Here is a 13,817-nt window from a genome sequence, read left to right as displayed (position 1 = left end):
CTGATCTGGTAAGAGAAATCCCCAGTAGCAATAAACTGATTTGAGAAAGAAACATAAAAAGAAAAAAATAAACAGAAGAGATGGTTTAATAGCAACCAATAAAAAAATGATTGATTGAAATTCTAGAAACACTCTAATTAAAATAGGGAAAAAGATAAGCATGTATGATGACATGAGACATTGGGGACTACTTAGATTATAGTGAGCAAGATCACTGGTGTGTTATATCTCAAATAAACAGTCACAGTTTTATCCAACTTGAAAGACAAATGACTCCATGAATTCCAATTGATGAGTCTAACGGAACACAGTTAATCCAGTATATTGAAAATGGTCCATTACATTTTCTACAAAGACAGGCCAAATGAGATAGAAGCCCCGCAGTATTGTTGATTTGTGCATTGAAGCCATATGTACTATTATAATATATATTAGTTAAAATAAAATGGGATAAAAGTATACGATTTGATGACATCATTTAAAGCTGCACTGTCACCATTTGTGGACTTTGCCAAATTCGCAAAGACCCCCAACAGAAACATTGCCTCTGGTGTCTGTGGGGGAGCAGGTAAAAGTGAATTTAGTTACCTGAACCTATCCCTCGTGGGTACCGCCATCTTGATCCAGCGAGATACTTTTTGGCGCCGTCAGTGTTGTACTCTCACGTATGCGCAAGAGTACAGCATTGAGGACTATGGAGGACCCCCATAGACACAGCCAATTCCCTGGGACTTTGCCTTGTGACAAAGAAAGTCAGGTGAGGGAGAAATGCAGAGACATTAGTCCGTACTTTGTCTCTGTATATCTATTGACAGCCATATTATTTGACAGTCATGAGTATTCATGAAGATTTTGTTATAGTTAAAAAAACTAGAACTTTTCTTCTCATTGAGTTGGAATATCATGACAATGGTTACAGATAAGAAAATTCTTGTAAATAGATTATGATAGTTATATGAATGCATGCTACCCTTTATACTGTTGTCATGGTTACTTTAGCCATGTTGTATGACGCTGACAAGCTTGCTTCATTACCAACATGCTGTCACTCTGTTCCTTTACTCCCTAACAAGCACTAAAAGTCCTGGCTATGGAGTAACAAAAGCAATTAGAGCGCATACTCTGTGCTTGAAGACCACCTGTAGGAGGGTTATTCTGCTCTCCTGTGCAAGAAGACCACTTGTTGGAGGGTTATTCTGCTCTCCTGTGCTATCTATGCTGAGGAAAAATTTGACAGGTGTCGGAGGGACCTATTATATAGGTATTTCTACTAGTAATTCTGCTAGCATAATATGAATATGGAATTTAATTTACATTTTAATCAGGCAAAATTGTGTGCGAGCTTTAGTAGTTATATTGCTTAGCGTGCCTCTTTAAGGTGTCTCTGCCCTAAACAATTACGGTAATAAAATAACAGAAATATTCAATATGTGAATTCTATTATGCTCTTTCAAGAGCTTAATAAAATGTATTATTATGACTAGTATCTCTACATTTTTTTTATATCTACTAACCTACTATACATAATCCATTTACTTATTACTACTTTTTAAAGGTAACTGTAAAAAAAAAAAAAAAAATCTAAAAAGACACATCAATGAAACATACTGACACAAAGAGGCTAAAAAAAAAAATCCAAGAATATTTACTAATAAATAGAATGGAAACATTTTTATGACAAGATAAAACAACAATACAAAACATACTTACAATAATATACGTGCTTTTGCCAGTGCCAGTTAGACCTACAAAAACAGCGGGCTTTTGATGGGTGGTCAGCAAATTCATCAGTACTGTATATCTTATGGTGTCCAAAGTTGGCACTATGATTTCGTTAAACATCATATCATTGGGAATTGGCGGTGCTGAACTAAGACCTTCTGTCCATAATTCCCATCTTCCAACATCCTTTTAATATGAAATCAGCAATTAAATTAAAACGGATATACAAGGAATACATTACAATAATGCTGTTTATTTCATTTGGTAATTTGGTAACATACATTTATTTTCTAGTGTACAGTATGTATCATGTATTATTGGATTCATTATTAGCAACAACCATTTTCACCCAAGAAAACAAATAGTAAAATAACACAGAATTCAAATAACACGCATGTTGGCCTCCATTCAATAAAATGAATACTTTTACAGATTAGTAATAGGACTATTCTTAAATGATGAATTGTGAAGTTAATTTGTGAGACGTGTAAAAGATGAAAGACTAGAGAAAGAAAGGAAAAGACAAAGCACATGCAAGAAAATTGATGCTCAATGTGTGATAAAAAGCTATTTACCGACATGAATTTCTTACCGGAAAAATAAAATTGTACTTAGAAAATCATATGCAAAACATTCCAGGAATACTGGAATGCATTAAAAAGAGCTCCCATGTAACTTGAATAAAATGCTAAACTATGAGATTGGCAGCAGACTCAGAAATCTATAAAACACACGTATTCTTGGTCCTGCATGTGATTTTAGGGCCACTGGCGTTTTAGGGCACCCCGTCGTTTTACAGATTAATGAACTCTGTCATTCTCACAGTCAGGTATAATGTATCATGAATGAATATATGTGTGGCCTTAAAACATCTAAACAAGATCCATTACATTTTTAAACAGGCTTCAATACCCCTGCCATTTTTGCAATAATAATTCAATAATTGGTTGGAGGCAACTGTTGAGAGAAACCTTTCGAATCGGAAGATTTTCAACTAAGAAAGGTTTATTTACTACTTTTAGAAAATATCTGCGACATTATTCCCTAAATTCCAGATTGCAGTGAACAGAAATCCGCAGGCCAAGATTTAGGCTAAAATAGTACAGCATAATGTTGAGTTGCACTATTTTGCAACATCATCTATTTTAGAGTCATATTTTTTAATTTAGCACAATTTTGTGTCTAGTAAATGAACACATTAGGATTTGAGCAAAGTAAAAATGTTGAGATGAACCAGGTTAAACAATGATTTGTCATTTCTGTTTCCTCCTACACTTGAAAGACAACTCCTGCCACTTGAGTAGCTGTTATTCTCATCCTCAGAATAGGATATTCCTGATTCCTATACTCAACTGTGAAGAGTTAGACTGATATAGTTTATCTGCTCTCAATATAGAGAATGTGCTGTTAACCATAGCTAAACTTTAAATGAACTCATTTCCTGATTCACTGGAGCTCCAAAACTAACATCATAAGAACCTAAAACCCTATCAAGCCAGGATACAGAGTACAGAGCAACTCCTATCATAGCTAGCCAGTGTAAAGAATACACAAGGGTAGTGCTCCTATCAACCCTTCCCAGTTCACAGAGTGCAGGATTGTACTGACAATTACTGACATTGCATGAATACTCCTATGTACCCTATCCAGCATACCATGCACTCCTATCATCACTACTCAGTGTAGAGATTACAGTACAATACAACTCCTTTAAACCCTATTCCGCTTACAGGTGTTATAACTCCCAACATTGCTAGAAATTTTAGAGATTAGAGAAGCATAGTGTTCCAAGGAAAGCTATACCCGCATTACCAAATCCGCATTACCAAGTCTCTGGTGGTCTATAATTGCTAGTAGCCCAGCTTATGCCAAAGCTCTGCTACACTAATAAAAGTACCGTATATACTCGAGTATAAGCCGACCCGAATATAAGCCGAGGCCCCTTAATTTTACCACAAAAAAATGGGAAAACTTATTGACTTGAGTATAAGTCTAGGGTGGGAAATGCAGCAGCTACTGGTAAATTTCTAAATAAAAATAGATACCAATAAAATTACATTAATTGAATATTTATTTACAGTGTGTGTGTATAATGCATGGAGAGTGTGTGTGTGTTTGTGTAGTGTGTATATAATGAATGCAGTGTGTGTGTGTGTTTGTGTTTGTGTGTGTATATAATGAATGCAGAATGTGTGTGTTTGTGTGAATGCAGTGTGTGTGTATATGATGCAGAGTGTGTGTTTGTGTAGTTTGTGTAAACTAGGAGGGCATTTTTATTATTTACATTTTTTACAATTTTATTTTAATATAATTATTTCAATTTTTTTTTAATATTATTATTTTGATTATTTAATTTTGTAACTTTTTTTTTGGTTCCCCCTCCCTGCTTGTTACCTGGTCAGGGAGGGGGCTATATGATTCCCTGGTGGTCCAGTGGCATGGGCTGAGCAGTGGGGGAGCCGGCAGCAAGTGTTTACTTACCTTTGCAGCAGCTCTGTTCAGCTCCCAGTGTAAATTTTGCGGTGTGCAGGCCGCGCAGAGCGTTGCCACGGTAACCCGTGGCAACGCTCTGACAGCCGCGGGTCTCGCGAGATTTACACTGGGAGCTGAACGGAACAGAGGTGAACGGAGCTGCTGCAAAAGTAAGTAAACGCTTGCTGCCGGCCCCCAACAGGACCGCCGGGCATGTAATGAGCCCGGCGGTCCCAGTCTGTATTATGGCAATGTAAGTTGCCATAATACAGACAGTGACTCGAGTATAAGCCGAGGGGGGCTTTTTCAGCACAAAAAATTAGCTGAAAAGCTCGGCTTATACTCGAGTATATACAGTAATCATCTAGTCTTCAATTTCCCTTCCTTACTGACTTATCTACGCATGAGGAAGGAAAGAGTGAAGGTGGCTTGTTTAGTGAGGTATACATGTGTAACGGGGTTTTGGGGATGCCCCCTAGTGTCTTTGGGGTCCTTAAACCTAGTTAATTCACTATGCCTGACAGGCGGATCCTGAGCCTCCGCTATCTGGGAGCTGGGGTACATGTCTGCGGCAGCGCCTCCACCCAGTGGAACATCCGGGGTAGGGATGTGGGGTCCCACTGGGAACATACTTGGTGCAATAAGACTGACACAGCCTAACTGGAACTAACTTTATATGGTAAATAGCAATTGAACCGACACACATAGGAAAATACAATGGCGTAACAGATAACAATGCAAATGTGGATTTTCCCCACTCACCCACCAGCACACCTGTGTCCCACCCCCTGATCTTCGCCCTAGCGGCCGTTGGTGCACATAGGAGAGTTGGGGCCCTAATAAGTCCTGCTCCACAGAGTCACTGACACAGCCTCAGATGTGTAATGTCTGTACGGGACCTCAGAGTCTTTACTGTGAGTGAGAAGACAGGTGCCCTGTGGTGATACAGGGAGAGGTTTGGCTTACCCTCACAACACAATTAACCAGGTAGTCAGTAGCAGTCTCCTCTCACTGGATTCACCAAACGTCTGGGCTCAATGCTTGTCTTTGCCAGCAGGTCCCTCTCTCATCTGGTGTGATCTTGGGTGAAACAAGTTCTCTCTGCCAGGTTGCATCTCTTTTTACAGTCTCTCACATGTCCTCCATTTCAGCTCAGCATGTCATCCTTCTAGAATCATTTTTGGCCCTCCTTCCCCAGAGCTGTGCAGGAAAACCTCCCAGGAACTGATGATGCCACACTCCTCCCACTGATTTCAGCAAGTCATGTGATCAATGCTCAATGTTTTATTAACAACATACTGGGGCCATGTGCCATCTACTGGGCATTTCAGATAATGCAGTCTGTGTAACTTCACAGGGTTACATGCTCCCCCTTGAAAATACTTGCCTTCCACTGGCAAGTCCTAGCCAGGGAGCTTAACAAAAATTCAACAGAGAAAGGTTTAGCATACCTACAGTACAGTTAGCACAGTAACATCCTAGCTAGCTAGTTATTTAGGGTAAAGAGTCACTAACATTTACCACTTCAGCTAGTGCATGTAGGAAAATGGCCATTTTAGATGCGGCTTGTGTCAGCGGGGCATAACTGGGCTCTCCTATATTGTCATAAACTAGGGTCCTAGGGGGTTGCCGCACTCTGATGCTGTGTCTCAGTTCTCGCTGGGGGAGAGGATCTTGGGACATCAACTGTGGAACTTCGACTCCTGCCCTCGAGGTAGAGTCTCTAAGGGAAGTTCCAGGCACAAAACATGGACTTTCTGGATTCAACCTTGGAGAACTTAGTGACCCAGGAGAGGTTCCGGGACTTTGTGAAACCACAGGAGTTAAAGGAGGCAATTGCTGTGTTTCTTCAGCCGGTGATGACCACCACTGATCCTCTGCACTGGGAGTCCCCGAGGTCTCCTCTGCCCCATTTCTAGGACTCTCTGTTGGGTTTTCCTCCAGTTCTTCACTACTCTCTTCCTCTTCATCAGCATACACAACTGGAAGCAGATGGTTTCTATGCCAAGCCTTTATTCGGCCCTCCGGGCCCCTAATGTTGTACACTGGTAGTCCGTCCAGTTTGGACACAACCTCAAACAGGGTATCCTTCCATCTGTCAGCCAGTTTGTGTTTTCCAGGCACACCTAGATTCCGGAGAAGAACTTTATCCCCTGCTTGAATCTCCCGATATCTCACCTTAGCATCATATCTTCTTTTGTTCCGTTCTTCCATTTTTGCTGCTGCTTGGGTGGCCAACTCATAGGCCCGATGAAGGTTTTGTTTGAGGTTCCTCACATATTGAAAGTGTGAAGTTGAATCTGTTCCATCAGGAGACACTCCCAAACGGACATCTATCGGCAATCGAGCTTCTCTTCCGAACATTAGGAAATAGGGTGAGAACCCTGTAGATTCATGCCTTGTACAGTTGTATGCGTGGACCATGGCTTCCACATGTTTACTCCAAGACCGCTTCTCGACTTGCTTGAGAGTCCCTAGCATATCTAGGAGGGTCCTATTGAACCGTTCTGGCTGTGCATCACCCTCCGGATGATAAGGTGTGGTTCTGGACTTCTGCACCTGCAACATGCCCAACAGCTCCTTGATCAACTTACTCTCAAAGTCTCTACCTTGATCAGAGTGTATCCGATTGGGTAATCCATAGTGAATAAAATACTTCTGCCAAAGGACTTTGGCTACAGTCACAGCCTTTTGATCTTTAGTGGGGAAGGCTTGAGCATATCTGGTGAAATGGTCCGTTACCACCAGCACATTTCCAATTCCCGCTGTATCGTTCTCAATGCAGAGATAGTCCATGCACACAAGATCCATGGGTCCCGCACTTTTCAGATGACCCATAGGGGCAGCTCTCACAGGCAGGGTCTTCCTCTGGATACACCTCCTGCATGTCTTTACGTGTTGCTCGACATGTTCCCTCATGCGAGGCCAATAGAACCGATCTTGTACTAGGCCATAGGTCTTGTCCACCCCGAGATGCCCATGTTGATCGTGGAGAGCTCTCAGGACCATGCCACGGTATCTGTGCGGTAGTACCAATTGTTTTCTATCGGGGTGATCATGATACTTCACGACCCTATAGAGTACTCCATCTTCGAGATGTAGTCGGCTCCATTCTCTTCGGTATAATTCTCTTTGACTCACAGGTAGAGAAGTCAGCAATTTAGGATTCTCAGTCTTTATTGCTCTGATAACTATCCCAATATACCAGTCCTGCGCTTGAGCCTTCCTCTTGTCTTCTGTGGTTATACTGGGCCACTGTTGAAGCATGACTGGAGCATGGAACACCTCAGGCACAGCTTCTGGAGAGTGGCTAATGGAGTCTATCCCCCTTAGCTCGGCAAATTCTTCTTGACTCTCGGCCACCACATACATCTGACAAAAGGCTCCTACCCCCGGCCCAGGGATCTCTTCCCACTCCTCTTCTTCTTGGTGAGGAGGGAGTCTAGGTCTGCGGGACAGGGCATCTGCGCTGATATTCTTGGGCCCAGGCTTGTACTTCAGGCGGAAACTGTAGCTTGACAAGGCAGCCAACCACCTATGTCCTGTGGCATCCAGCTTAGCTGTAGTCTGGATGTAGGTAAGTGGATTGTTGTCAGTCCTTACTTCGAATGTTGCTCCATACAAATAGTCATGCAGCTTATCCACGATGGCCCACTTGAGTGCCAGAAATTCCAATTTATGGACTGGATAGTTTTTCTCAGCACCTGTAAGACTTCTACTTATGTAAGCCACCGGCCTCAATCCTTCTGGATAACTTTGGTGCAGTACACCCCCTAGGCCTTCCATGCTGGCATCCACATGGAGGATATATGGTTTCTCAGGGTCTGCATAGGCTAAGACAGGAGCTTCTGTAAGTCTATTCTTCAGTGTCAGAAAGGCATCTTCACATCCTGAAGTCCATTTCTCTCCAAAGGGGTCTTTAGGATATGGTGCCTTAACACCCTTTACGTCAGAGGTAATCTTCAGCAGGTCATGTAACTCTCGAGCAATCTTTGAGTAGTCTTTCACGAACCTTCGGTAGTAACCACAGAATCCGAGAAAGGACCGCAACTCACTGATGTTATTTGGTCTTGGCCAATTCAACACTGCTTCAATTTTAGCAGGATCTGTGGCTACTCCTTCAGCGGAGACTATGTGCCCCACATAAGTGACAGAGTTCTGGGCAAATCGGCATTTGTCCACTGATAGCTTCAGGCCTTCAGCTTGCAGTCGATCCAACACCTTTAGCAATCTTTGTTCATGCTCCTCTGGTGTCTTCCCGAAAACAATTAGGTCATCTAGATACACTAAACACTCTTTGGGATTCATATCCCCCACAGTTTTCTCCATCAGCCTCTGAAAAGTAGCAGGAGCTCCTGTGATTCCCTGTGGCATTCTGGTAAACTGGAAGAACCCCAAGGGGCAGATGAAAGCTGTCTTTTCCTGATCCTCCTTCTTCATAGGTACCTGATAATATCCAGACCTCAAGTCAAGCACACTGAACCACTGGCTGCCAGATAGGGCGTTCAGAAGATCCTCTATTCGGGGCAAAGTGTACTGATCTGGCACAGTTCTCTTGTTCAGAGTACGGTAGTCCACACATAGCCGAACTGAACCATTCTTTTTCCTCACTACCACAATAGGTGAGGCATAGGGGCTCCGGGACTCTGTGATGATGCCTGCTCCTTCCATCTGTTGGAGTATGTCCCGGACATCTTCCACATCTCGAGGGGGTATTCTTCTTGACCTTTCTCTGAAGGGAGTAGGATCAGCAAGTCTTATAGCATGGGTGGCACTTTTAGAACACCCCACGTCCATCTCTGCTCTGGAGAACACTCCCTCTCGGGTGGCCAGTTTTGAACGAAGGCTGTCTTTCCACTGCTGTGGTAGGGGAGAATCTTCTAGATCAAAATCTAAAGGTGCTTTCACATAATCCTTCTGTTCTGCACTCACAGACATGATGGACGAAACTTGATCTAAAAGGTGTATTGCACCAATCGTTTGATGACGATCAATCCGGATTTCCGTGGGGGTTAAATTCTGTACCATCACAGGAAAGCTCCGACACCACCTTTTTCGCCAATCTTTTATCTCAGGTATGAGAGTCCACCCCTTCTTCTGATCCTCTTCAGGCAGAGACTCAATAAGGTATTGTCCAGTTCCCCCCAACATTTCATGGTGCATTGAGGCTATGGCTCGTAAGGTTTTAGTCTCACCAGGCTTCACAAATGCAGGTTCTGTTCCTGAATAGTGGCACAACCCTGGTTTTGTTTCAAGGGCTAGTCGTCGACACTCTTTTCCTAGGACAGGGCTGACCTCCATCAGTCGGTCTAGGGAGACATCTCCCACTTCTGTCAGATAGGCCCTGAATACATCTTGTACCATCTTTGCATTAGTACCCAATATTATTGGGGCACACACTTTCTTGGCTGCAGGGCATATCAAAGCTTCCAGCTCCATAGGACATATCATCCCGGTATTTAACTGGGGAATAGTTATGGTCACTTTTATGCATCCCTCCACAGGTTGAGCTTGCGACCCAACGCCCCATAGCTGAAACTCTCCTGCAGGTTCCATAGGAATGTGTTTCAAATGACGTTCATAGAAGTCTCTGTAGATAATGGTGACTTGAGAACCTGTATCTAGCAATGCTGAAGCATGAATTCCTTCCACTTGTACGTGTATCAAAGATTTAGGCCCAATCTTGGCCCCTACAGATAGACTATGTGTAGGCCGGGTCTTCCTTCGCTTGTAAGACCTGGTCATTTGAGTCTCCTCGAGCTCGGTTGCCAGTATCTCCACATCCACCTCCATGGAATTCGCAGGGCACTCCCGCTGAAAATGCCCTGACTTTCCACATTTAAAGCAGTCCCCTCGGCGGGGTGAATCCTCAGGAAACAGCTTTTTCTGAGTCTTCCTGTGTTGCCCCCCACTTCCAGGGGGAAAAACTGCTCTCTTTGGTGGTGATTTGCATAAGAGCTCCAATTCAGCCACCTTCTTCCTAAGAGCTGACAGTTCTGTATCCTCTTTCTCCTTCTGTAGGGGTGGACACGTCTGGTCTTCCATTCTCCTAGCTGTATTTATTAATGTGGAATAAGGCAGAACTTTATCATCCAATTTGGCTCTCAGCAGAATCATAACTGGATTATTGGTCAAACCACCTCTCTGAATTTGCTTAGATAGCCGAGCATCCAACTCAGGGGCAGTGACTGCTCCTTTATGGAATAACTTTCCAAGCGATAGTTGTAACCGGTTGATATAGTCAGTGGCCTTTTCATGCTCCTTCTGCTTAGTGGCTAGGAACTTAACCAACAGATCATCCAAATCTTCTGATTTCCCATAAGCATCCTGTAAAACTTGTAGATAGTCGTGCACAGTAGCTTGCCCATTTACTCCCTTGTACAGTCTTATCATGTCTGTAGCGGGAAAACGAAGACTCTCCACCAACCGCTGTTTCTTTATGGTATTCGTACAAGACCATTCCTCCAACAACTGCATAGCATTATCCTTCCAGACCTCAAAAGGTTCTTCTCCTGCAGGAACAGGCTGATTCCCAGAAAACACCTTTAGTTTGCGGTAACTATGGGTGTGGTTTGCCGTCACTATGGCTTCTGAGAGTTTCTGTAGTATGTCCGATACATCACTACCTCCTGTAGGCAGGGTGTGTACTTCAGGGTTGTCTGGTTTCAGTAATGCTGTAGGTGGATGAGATTCTACTTTAGGAGTAATCATCCCCTGCCCTCTAGGAGGATGGGCAGCTTGTTTAGGAATGGCTCCGGCCTTTCCGGAGATGGGGGTCAGGAGCTTAGAATAATTTTCTGTGACATAATCTTTCCGTTCTAATTTAAAGGGTTGTTGCAGTGAGGCCCTTTCTTTCTTATCAAGGAGAGCGTACACTAAGGAGCATCCTTCATCCGGGGCTCCATATAAATGAATGTTGGTAGGCATCTCGTGGTCTCCCAAGTCCGTATGACAATATATTAACATGTAAGTTTGGCCTTCAGAATCCTGCAGGATATCCCTGACGGTTGCCATTTCTATTCCCAGTCGAATTTCTATACACAAGATGACGTGATTCATCTCACAGCAGGATGGGACTTTGCATAACATCACAGCTTGCTGTAATGGTACATTTCTTTTCTGGGCCCACTCTTTTGCAAAGGAGGGAGTGGCCTGAGGACTTAGCCTATTCTCACTGGTTGTACCCCAATTCATCTCAGCAGCGCCTCCATATGTAACGGGGTTTTGGGGATGCCCCCTAGTGTCTTTGGGGTCCTTAAACCTAGTTAATTCACTATGCCTGACAGGCGGATCCTGAGCCTCCGCTATCTGGGAGCTGGGGTACATGTCTGCGGCAGCGCCTCCACCCAGTGGAACATCCGGGGTAGGGATGTGGGGTCCCACTGGGAACATACTTGGTGCAATAAGACTGACACAGCCTAACTAGAACTAACTTTATATGGTAAATAGCAATTGAACCGACACACATAGGAAAATACAATGGCGTAACAGATAACAATGCAAATGTGGATTTTCCCCACTCACCCACCAGCACACCTGTGTCCCACCCCCTGATCTTCGCCCTAGCGGCCGTTGGTGCACATAGGAGAGTTGGGGCCCTAATAAGTCCTGCTCCACAGAGTCACTGACACAGCCTCAGATGTGTAATGTCTGTACGGGACCTCAGAGTCTTTACTGTGAGTGAGAAGACAGGTGCCCTGTGGTGATACAGGGAGAGGTTTGGCTTACCCTCACAACACAATTAACCAGGTAGTCAGTAGCAGTCTCCTCTCACTGGATTCACCAAACGTCTGGGCTCAATGCTTGTCTTTGCCAGCAGGTCCCTCTCTCATCTGGTGTGATCTTGGGTGAAACAAGTTCTCTCTGCCAGGTTGCATCTCTTTTTACAGTCTCTCACATGTCCTCCATTTCAGCTCAGCATGTCATCCTTCTAGAATCCTTTTTGGCCCTCCTTCCCCAGAGCTGTGCAGGAAAACCTCCCAGGAACTGATGATGCCACACTCCTCCCACTGATTTCAGCAAGTCATGTGATCAATGCTCAATGTTTTATTAACAACATACTGGGGCCATGTGCCATCTACTGGGCATTTCAGATAATGCAGTCTGTGTAACTTCACAGGGTTACACATGTCAACATTGTATAACTAAGTTCTATTCATAAAGTAAGCTTTATTTTTGGCAAAGCTAGTGTGAACAAAATCTTGTCTTATGTGTAGTATACAAAGAAATGCACACATGCCAAACGTATTATGGAATGTACTGTACATTGAATTAATGTCAGTATAGTAATGAAGAAAATAAGACATTATAGAGAGAGTGTCAGGTGGGGCTTTTAAAATAAATGCAAAAATATAATAGAAATACAAATACAAATCTTCTTTAAAATATCTGTGTGTGCTCCTGGATTTGCGAGACTTTGTGGTGAGTCCTCTAATGACTAGGAAGCATTGGAAACATTAAAGGGAAACTCCACTGCCCAAACACCAAATAAATAAAAATCACTGTTAGTAGATAAAACCCAAATGAAAACCTGCATGCATTTAATTATCGGGATATATCAGCTTTTAAATCAGCTTTCAAAAGCTGCAGTTCTCTTGTCTGCTGCCTTTGCAAGCTCTCCCCTTCTAGCCCCGTCCAGACTTTCTGTGGCAGTCCAATCACAGACTTCTCAATGCAGCTCACCGAGAAATCTTTGTAAGTCAGGTGCTCTGAGCAATTGCTGCCTCTTGAGGTCAGCTGCATTGAGCTAATGAAACCAGGAAGTAATATTACCTGTTGTTTGTTTGAAAGTCAAGGGGGTGTAACCAGGTTAATTTATAAAGTGTCAATTTCTATTGCAATCTGCAGTTTTTGCAAAATGAAAAAAGAGGACAGACTCTTCACAAATAAAGCTTTTCAGCAAGCTAAAGTTGTTAAGGTGTCTGGAGTGACCTTTTAAAGACAATCTTAGCTCTCCTAGAAACATATGAAGGGGTCTGTTATAGAAGCGTGTGAAAATAAATAGTCATAGGAGGTACAGATTAATATAGCATGCAGAGGAGGTGGGACTAGATGTTGTACATAGGGATAGCTTCAGTGTAGGCAAGCAATGTCATGTAATGCAAAGCAGGAACATAAAATGGCAGAAACTCAAGATATTTATGACAATGTATTACACTCACCTCTTTGACAAATCTATAATCATAAACTGTGTTTTCTTTTGGGAATGGAACAGTGAATGGCTTTTCTGGCGGATCCACAGGATGTAGAATTTTAAATCGAGTTCTTGTTTCCTCACTGAGTGGTCCATCTATGATTTCTCTGACAAGTTTATCAAACTTAAGTCGGTCATCTTCTTTGCAACTTCCCCCAACAGACCAGATCAATGAAAACAAAAATATACCCTTTAAAAAGAAAACCAAAAATCAATGAAAGGTTCAAGAAGTTGTCTATAAAATGGGCATATACAATTTTAAGGCGTACCTTAAGGTACACACAACTTGGTCTAATATTAACCCCTTAAGGACCAAACTTCTGGAATAAAAGGGAATCATGACATGTCACACATGTCGTGTCCTTAAGGGGTTAAAGAGCATTTGCATTTCATATATATATTGTGCCAGCAGCAATGTTTGCAAATGTAC

The 13,817-nt window shown here is 43.0% G+C and overlaps 1 protein-coding gene across 1 annotated transcript in view; it reads right to left on the bottom strand.

Moving 5' to 3' along the window:
• Positions 1–13,817, bottom strand: part of DNAH7 (dynein axonemal heavy chain 7) — a 261,702-nt gene that overhangs the window by 176,999 nt on the left and 70,886 nt on the right. Inside the window, exons 34-35 of the mRNA XM_063430168.1 lie at positions 13,356–13,577; positions 1,711–1,908 (exon numbers count right to left, since the gene is read on the bottom strand). Of these exons, the coding sequence (XP_063286238.1) occupies positions 1,711–1,908; positions 13,356–13,577 (420 nt within the window). The remainder of the gene's footprint in view (positions 1–1,710; positions 1,909–13,355; positions 13,578–13,817) is intronic.

Source organism: Pelobates fuscus, chromosome 8 (genome assembly GCF_036172605.1).
Source record: "Pelobates fuscus isolate aPelFus1 chromosome 8, aPelFus1.pri, whole genome shotgun sequence".
NCBI classification, from domain to species: Eukaryota; Metazoa; Chordata; class Amphibia; order Anura; family Pelobatidae; genus Pelobates; species Pelobates fuscus.
The sequence above is the reverse complement of the archived record's forward strand: the minus strand, read 5'-3'. Positions and strand labels throughout refer to the sequence as shown.